Source organism: Meles meles, chromosome 20 (assembly GCF_922984935.1).
Source record: "Meles meles chromosome 20, mMelMel3.1 paternal haplotype, whole genome shotgun sequence".
Taxonomy (NCBI): Eukaryota; Metazoa; Chordata; class Mammalia; order Carnivora; family Mustelidae; genus Meles; species Meles meles.
The window spans coordinates 52,807,046-52,815,169 of NC_060085.1; the positions used below are offsets into that span (position 1 = coordinate 52,807,046).

The following is an 8,124-nucleotide window of genomic DNA, read 5'->3' on the forward strand; positions in this document are numbered from 1 at the left end:
AAGGGTAGCTCAGGAGCCTGAGGGTGGTTTGCTGGGGGAGGGGAGGCCCAGGATCTCAGGCTCAGATGTTAACAGAACACTGCTTTCTCTGAATCTCCTTGATTCCTCCTCTCTTGTCTTTAGACTCACTTTTCCTTGCCTCTATCCTCTTGGCCTGGAGATATGGCTGTCTGTCTTGTTTATATGTTATAGTTCTACGCCACTGAGAGATCAAGTTTCCAGGTCCCAATTCCAGTCTCTCAGTGAGAGCCTGTTTGGCTTCCCTACAGTCAGAAGTGTACCTGTTGGCCAATCCAGTAAGGTGAGGGGAGTGGGATCCGGTTTATAAACCTGGTGGTCAGGGGGCCCACCCGAGAAAAGTGAAAAAGGCTGAGTCCCAGAAGAAAGGAGCATCTTTAGCCACTTGGCTTCAGATACCCCAGAAATCAACCACATTAGGAGCAAAATATTTTCCTATGGATGTGATATATAGTGGTGGTTTCCATGGTAACAGGTGTAAATTTGGGGACCACTGCTAGATATTTCTAAGGACCTGCCTGAGAGGACTCTTTGAGACCATCTAGCTGAGTGATTTTCAAGTGGTTTCTGGCAGAGAGGGGCTCCTTGAAATTACCTCAGGAATTGCTTTCATAAAGCAGCAAGAGGGCATGGAGAGCTGCAGGCCCCACCCATGACTACCACCAGACACCCCCGTTCACTTCACAGAATCATATTGAATTCTAAGTAATTTATCTGAGGAAGGTTTTAGCAGCTGGAAAAAAAAAAGTCTTCAAACACCACTGCTGTAGTCCAAGCCTGCCATTTTATAGGAAATAAAGGTCTAGAGAGAGGCTGAGGCACAGAGTGAACTTATGTCAGAGCTCTCTGGACTCCTGATTCATTCCCTTGTTCACCATCTTGCACCATGATGTGGCAGGAGCTAGAGACCCACAACTCAAGACCCTAGTCATTGTTCTTCACCTGGGCTGTTCCCCAAGTGCCTGAGTGATAACAGTGTTCAGTCAGTCAGCACTTGTGTGTGGGGCCCTGGGGGATAAATCGGTGAAGAAGGCAGGCCCAGTTCTACTTTCCTGGAGCTCTCAGACAATGCACAGGAATCATCTGGGTGGGGAGCATTGGGGCAGCATGTGATGGGGCCCCACCCAGGGGGACTTTCCCCGAGGAAGTGATGTGTGAGCAGACAAAGAGCAATCCAAGCAGATGAAACAGCTCATGCAAATGGCTTAAGGAGAGAGAACACCTGGTTTGGTCAAGGGTCTGAAGGGTCAGAGTGGCTAGAACAAATAGCGCTTGGCGAAGAGTGGGTTATGGTGGAGCTGCTGAGGAAGGAGGGGCCCAGTAATTGAGGGCTTTGCAGGCACAGGTAGGATTTTGACGAAGACACTAGGGGTTTGAAACCAGGGGCAGGACATAATCAGATTTATGTTCTGAAAAGATCTCTCTCCCTGAACCACTTATTTCTTTTTTCAGGCTTTCAACTCTTCATTTATTTTATTCTCCTGTTCATTGTATCAGTTAAAGGACACTTGAAGAAGCTGCTATAATTGAGGAGACCAGAATCCAGTGTTTCATTTTTTTTTAAAAGATTTTATTTATTTATTTGACAGACAGAGATCACAAGTAGGCAGAGAGGCAGGCAGAGAGAGAGGAGGAAGCAGGCTCCCCGTGAGGAGAGAGCCTGATGCGAGGCTGGATCCCAGGACCCCGGGATCATGACCTGAGCTGAAGGCAGTGGCTTTAACCCGCTGAGCCACCCGGGCACCCTGAATCCAGTGTTTTAAATGAGATAGTTTTTTCTCTTTAGCTTAAACACTTGACTGTAGGCAGTTTAGAGCTGATCTGACACTGCCATTTTATTGGGGATGCCAGGCTTCCTTTGTATTGTTGCTCTGCTATCCTTCCTACGTGGATTCCAATTCAGAGTCCAGGATGGCTGCTCTAGCTCAGGCTATCACATCTGCATTCCAGCCACTGAAAGGGGGTTAAGAGGAGAACACACTCCCTACTTTTTTTTTTTTTTAAGATTTTGTTTATTTGTCAGAGAGCACAAGCAGGGGAAGTGGTAGGCAGAGGGAGAAGCAATCTCCCTGCTGAGCAAGGACCCTGGGATCATGACCTGAGCTAAAGGCAGACAGTTAACCAACTGAGCCACCTACGTGTCCCTACTCCCTGCCTTTTAAATGTGTGACCTGGAAATGCACACATCACTTTTTCTCGCACTCCACAGGCCATAATCTAGTGACATGGCCACACATAGCTACAAGGGAATGTAGCTTTTAGCTTGACAAATATTTATTGGGCATATACTGTGAAGATTTATCTCAAGAGGTGATATTTGAACTGGACCTTGAAGGATGAGGAGGTATTTTCTGTATGGAGTAAAGGGGATAGGGCATTTGAGGTATACAAAGAGGAATGAGAAATGGTCCTTGCCTTTAGTATTTCACAAAGAGACTAGGAAGATGAGAAGTCATCTGGGTCATGGACTTGAAGACAAGTAAGCCTTGGTCAGTGGTCAGCTCTGCTACCTACTGGCTAAGTAGCCTTGGGCAAGGAGCTTAACTTCTCTGATCTTTTAATTTTTTACATATAAAAACTTATTGTGTATCATATTTCAAATGTGCTTTGTAAATTGCAAAGGCGTTGAGTAAGTGAGATGTATCATTATTATTAAGGGTATGCTTATATGCCCTTGTGTGTGTGTGTGTGTGTGTGTGTGTGTGTGTTAAGAAGAAATAGTCCTTCCTTGCCTCCTTCTGATTTCCTAACCTCCCTAATTAGAAACACCTTCAAAGGCAAGTAATATCTATATTACTTAGGGCATTTCCAGTTCAAAGTGATAGAACTCAGGTCAAACTCTTAGTCTCACACACATACTCACACAGCAAGGGAGACTGGGAGGGAGTTTATAAATGAGTGAAAGAATAAATGAACAAATGAATTTATTGGGTCGTGTAACCAAACAGCAGACAGGACAGCTAGACCAGGCCACTGGTCTAGACCTAGACACTGCTAGGCCAGCTAGACCAGGGTCTCCACCAGCAAAGGTACATTTATCTGTGTCTCTGTGCCTGCGCCCCACTTTTCCATCTCTTGCTTTTGCTTTTTTCTTTGCAGGGGTCTTCATTTTTCCCTGCTATGAATGGGTTTTCTTTGTGGGTGGAGAGTCTGGGTCAACCACTAGAAAGGAATTGGGAATCCTTCCTCAGGAAGCTTTAGGTAGAAAAATCCCAAAGAAGGCTTCTAGTTGGCCAGCTTGGGTCACTTGCCCAAAGCTGGATCATTACCGGATCAGAGGAATAGGATACAGTGATTGGTCCATCTTGGTCATGTGCTCTCATCTATGGCTAGGGTGGATGGGGGCAAGTTCAGCTCTGTTCAAAGGGCTTTCACTGTTCTTCCAGACAAAGCGAGAAGAATCAACATTTGATTCTTCATTGTCTCTCCTGAGGCCTGTGATACCTGTAAGATTTTTTATTTCAGAAAGAGTTTTGTTTTATTTTTTTTTTTAAATTAACATATAATGTATTATTTGCCCCAGGAGTACAGGTCTGTAAATCATCAGGCTTACACATTTCATAGCACTCACCATCGCACATACGCTCCCCGGGGTCCATAATCCAGTCACCCTATCTCTCCCCCCACCAGCAACCCTCAGTTTGTTTCCTGAGATTAAGAGTCTCTTATGGTTTGTCTCCCTCCTGATCATGGGGCTTGAACCCACAACCCTGAGATCAAGACCTGAACTGAGATCAGATGTCCAATGCTTAACTGACTGAGCCATCCAGGCGCCCCAGTTTCAGAAAGAATTCTTTTCTCTCCTCTGCCCAAGGTGCGTGGCTATGTGGCCGCTGTGGACGAGCGGCTCAGAGGTCAGGAGATGCTGCTCCCTTGGACTGGGCTTTCTGAGGGCACAGGCTCTTCCTCCAACACCCCAGAAGAAACAGATGACGTGGACAATTCCAGCCTTGATGCCTCCTATTCCATGAGGGTAGCACCCGGGGCTGGGGCTGCCGCCTCACTCCCTTCAACGGAGGACGGAGAAGGCAGACTGCAGGTCTGTGGGGGAGCACAGGCAGACTCCTCCTCAGCGGCCTGTGCCAGTCCGGAGCCTCCCCAGGATGGTAAGTGTGTGGAGATCTGAGTGCATATGCAAGCGCATTCGTGTGTCTCTAATTCAGCCCATTCCTTCTGTCACCGTCACTCATGCCTTCCTTGATGATGCAGCCATTCACCTACGAGCAGACTGCTCAAAAAGAAACCTTGGATAGGGGTCATCCTTGATACCTCCCTCTGTCTCTGGCCCCTTATGTCCGGTCCATCACCTAGTCTATTCATTGGCCTAAATATCTCTCAGTTCCATCTGATTCTCTGCACTGCCTCCCATTCCCCCCTTGGCTAAGCTACTGTCCTCTTGCCGGATGACCACACACCCTCCCTGTGTCCTCTCTTCCTTGTTTTAATATTTTATTTTAATTTTTTATTTTCAGAGTGGCTTTTAAAAACAACTCATGCCACCTCTTGTTTAAAGACCTTGTGTGGGTCCCCATCGTACTTAGGGACCAAGTCAAAACTCTTACTTTCTCTGTCTCTCCTTTCCAAATATCCCAGTCTTCCTTCTGAAATAAAAATTTGGGAGGCCTTTTCAATGCAGTGTCCCCCTCCCCTAGTAAACATGGCTTAATGAATGTCCCAGGCTCTACCACTCCTATTGTTCCTCCTCCCACTGGGAGGAGAGAGAAGGGAAAACAGAGAGTGGGTATAAATGTTCATCCCAAACTCTCCCATCCATAGAAGGAACATGGAAGCCCCCTCCTTTCAGAAAAGTGGAGGCAGGTGGTGGGACTTCACTGCAAAGGCAGAAACAATGAAAATTCTCATTATACTCAGGGCCTGATTCAGAAATCTGCGTTAAGTGAGAAACTGAACAAGTATGGCTTTCTAAGAATTATAGTAATAGTAACTATTTCCAAATGCCTTTTGTTGAAGTTCCTTCTTTAAATTCCTTGTTGACAGGTGCATGGGTAGCTCAGTGGGTTAAACCTCTGCCTTTGGTTCAGGTTGTGATCTCAGGGTCCTGGGATCGAGCCCGGGGTCAGTCTCTCTGCTCAGCAGGGATCCTGCTTCCCCCTCTCTCTCTGCCTGCCTCTCTACCTACTTGTGATCTGTCTCTCTCTCTTGCTCTGTCAAATAAATAAATAAAATCTTAAGAAAAAATAAACTTTTTGTTGAACATCAGCTATAGAGACTTCGTGGAAAATTGAGATCAATGAGGCCAAAAAGAAACTGATGGAGAATATCGTGTTCTACAAAGAAGGGAAACTGGACAGCATTGAGCTTTTTGGCCCCTGATGCCTAGAGCACGGCCTGTACTCAATTGGAAAGACGAACACCAAATCAAGAAAAAGATCTGAGACAGAATCATAATCTCCCAGGAAACACCAAACATCAGCTTTCCTGGACCAAGGAGAGAAGCTTCTATCTTGCTAGAGTTAGGAAAGAAGGGACCTCAGCTTTTCAATACACAAAAATCCATGAAGTCATTGTTCTTTCTGGGATTTGTCAATCAGAGCTGGGGACCAGGGGACCGAAGCGGAAACCCTGGTCCATGGGCCCAGGATGTGGGCGATTTTGTGGTTTTGGGGTGTGTGTGGCAATACCGTTACCCGGCTCACGGCCCTTGAGAACGGAGGGAGGACTGTCAGTTGCACTTTCCAAAGTTTCCAAAGTTACATCTCTGTGTCATATTTGCCAACAACCACCTGCAAACTTCCACGGCCTGAAAGATTCTCAGCTTGTGTCTCAGTGCAGTTCTTAATTCACAGTCCAAGGTCTGGAGTTTACAAATGCCAGACACCTGGCAAAGGACTCTCTGTAGGTTTTCCATATTCTCCCTCAGAAATCTTGTAACCACAGATATTTATTTAATGCCCACTCAGCACCTTTATCCTCCCATCCCACTAATGCTAATATTTTTAGTGGAGCTTTTGTTTTGAGTGTATGTATTATTTATGGGTGAATGAAGAATCAAGAGAGCTAGTTTCATGTCCAGTTCTGTTGCTATTTAAATCAATTATTTAATTTCTGGAACCTTGGTTTCCTTGTAAGTAGCACCGGTACATTTTCCTTCCCCGGCTTGTTGAGAGGAACAGGTGAGATACGGTTACAGAAGTACTTTGAAAATGTACTTGTCCTTTTTTATAAAATAAATAAAAAAAACATTAAACATATTTCTGCCTCGTACCTAAGGTTTATGCACTGGGTATTTATCTGAAAAATCATGTTGCAAATCTTTTTGTGAAACAAATGTTATTTTAAATTCAGTGTGTCCTATTTTAAATAATCCCACTATAGTGACTTTTTTTTTTTTGTAAAATAAAAATATATCCGTAAAGTCAACAGATCTCTTGCAATTAATTTTGTGTCCAGATGAATTTTTTGGAGAAGGGGCTCTGGGCCCATGATAAGGAGGTATTAGGGAGCGCCAAGAGCTGGGTGCTGGGTATAAATATTGGTGTTAGTAGCTGTATGATCCTGGGTCAAGTTAGGGAGTTACTCTGAGCCTCTGGTTCTTCATCTATACAATAGGGATGAAAAAAAAAAAAGGACCTGTCTCATGGGTTTGTCAGGGCAAGGGGAAGATCTTGCTTCATGAAAACATTCCATAGTCCCTGAACCAGGTCAGCTTTGTACTGATATGTAACAAAGTTGGGTGGATTCCAGTCCCAGCGGACAGTGATCTGTACCGACACCCCTCTTTTAAGCTGTGGTGGCTGTGAGGATTCAACTAGAGTGTGTTACATGCCCCAACAGGACCTGGCATGTGGTAAGGGCCTTATAGTTATGAGTAGGGTGGTTTCAGGGTTGTTTGAGCAATAGAGGGCTAGTGCCAATAGGGTACTTGTCATCTAGACATACCTGCATTTCCAGACCACAGCTTCATACATTTGCAAAAAGGTCAATGAACCACTTATGACAATCTAAAGATCTTTTTCCCTCAGCAAACTGTGAATACATACATATACATACATTTCTGTATATCAATTCCAGGGGCCCGTGGGCACTGTGATGCCTTTCTATGAATCCTTAGAGGGAAGGCCTGACTGTTTTTTTAAAGTTTTATTTATTTATTTATCAATCAGAGAGAGAGCGAGAGAGCAAGCTCACAAGTGGGCAGAGTGGCAGGCAGAGGCGGAGAGAGAAGCAGGCTCCCTGCTGAGCAAGGAGCCCAATGTGGGACTGGATTCCAGGACGCTGGGATCATGACCTGAGCCAAAGACAGTGGCTTAACCCACTGAGCCACCTAGGCGCTCCCCACCACCCCTGCCCTTTTTTGTTTTTTAAAAATGCATATGACCAAAAAATCCAGTAGTACGAACAATTACGTGGTGGAAAGAAAACCTTTTTCCCCACTGGGATTTTAGTGTCCTCCTTCTGCCCACAGGCAACCACTGCTCCTAGTTTGGGGTATTCTTCCAAAGGTGATGAAAATTTATCTTTTTGCTTAACTAATCAATCATTAGATTTTCGTTGGAAAATCAAAACTGTGAGTTAGATTGAGCTGAAAACAGTTGGAATTTCTGGCTTCAGTGTGGGTATGTTTGTTCACATCTTGTTTTGGCCATTCTTCCTCAATAATACTTCTGGATTACTGTAGTCTTTTTGCCCGGTATTCCTTTCTAAGGATATTTCATACTTTGTAGGACTAGCTCCCAATGCTGGATTTCGAGGTGGTTTTTTCATTTTTGTAACTTCAAAATGTGCTCTCTTTCAAAGAGGTTCTACCAATTTACATAGAATCAGGTATGAGAATGCATTTCCCCACATCCTCAGCTACAAAGAATATTACATGCTTTTTGGTCACTGACAAATAGGTGCAAATTTATAATTTTACTTGTATTTTTAAGTGACAGAGGTGGAGGCTTTTTTTCCCCACATACTAAAGAGACTTTCATAATTTTTTGTCTGTTCCTTGGTTCATTCCTGTTTCCATTTTATTTTTTCAAGTTTTTATTTTAACTCCAGTAAACATGTTAACGTTTTAATACTTAATCATCTCATTAAGAAACTTCCATCAGGTGCCTGGGTGGCTCAGCACGTTGAGTGTGCCTTTGGCTTAGGTCA

The 8,124-nt window shown here is 44.5% G+C and overlaps 1 protein-coding gene across 2 annotated transcripts in view; it reads left to right on the top strand.

The window, feature by feature from the left end:
• IRAK2 (interleukin 1 receptor associated kinase 2) overlaps positions 1–6,384 on the top strand; it is a 56,455-nt gene extending 50,071 nt beyond the window's left edge. For both annotated transcript variants that reach the window (XM_045990949.1, XM_045990950.1), the window contains 2 exons: positions 3,833–4,124; positions 5,240–6,384. In XM_045990949.1, the coding sequence (XP_045846905.1) occupies positions 3,833–4,124; positions 5,240–5,352 (405 nt within the window). In that variant the 3' untranslated portion in view covers positions 5,353–6,384. The remainder of the gene's footprint in view (positions 1–3,832; positions 4,125–5,239) is intronic.
• The last annotated feature ends 1,740 nt before the right edge of the window (positions 6,385–8,124 follow it).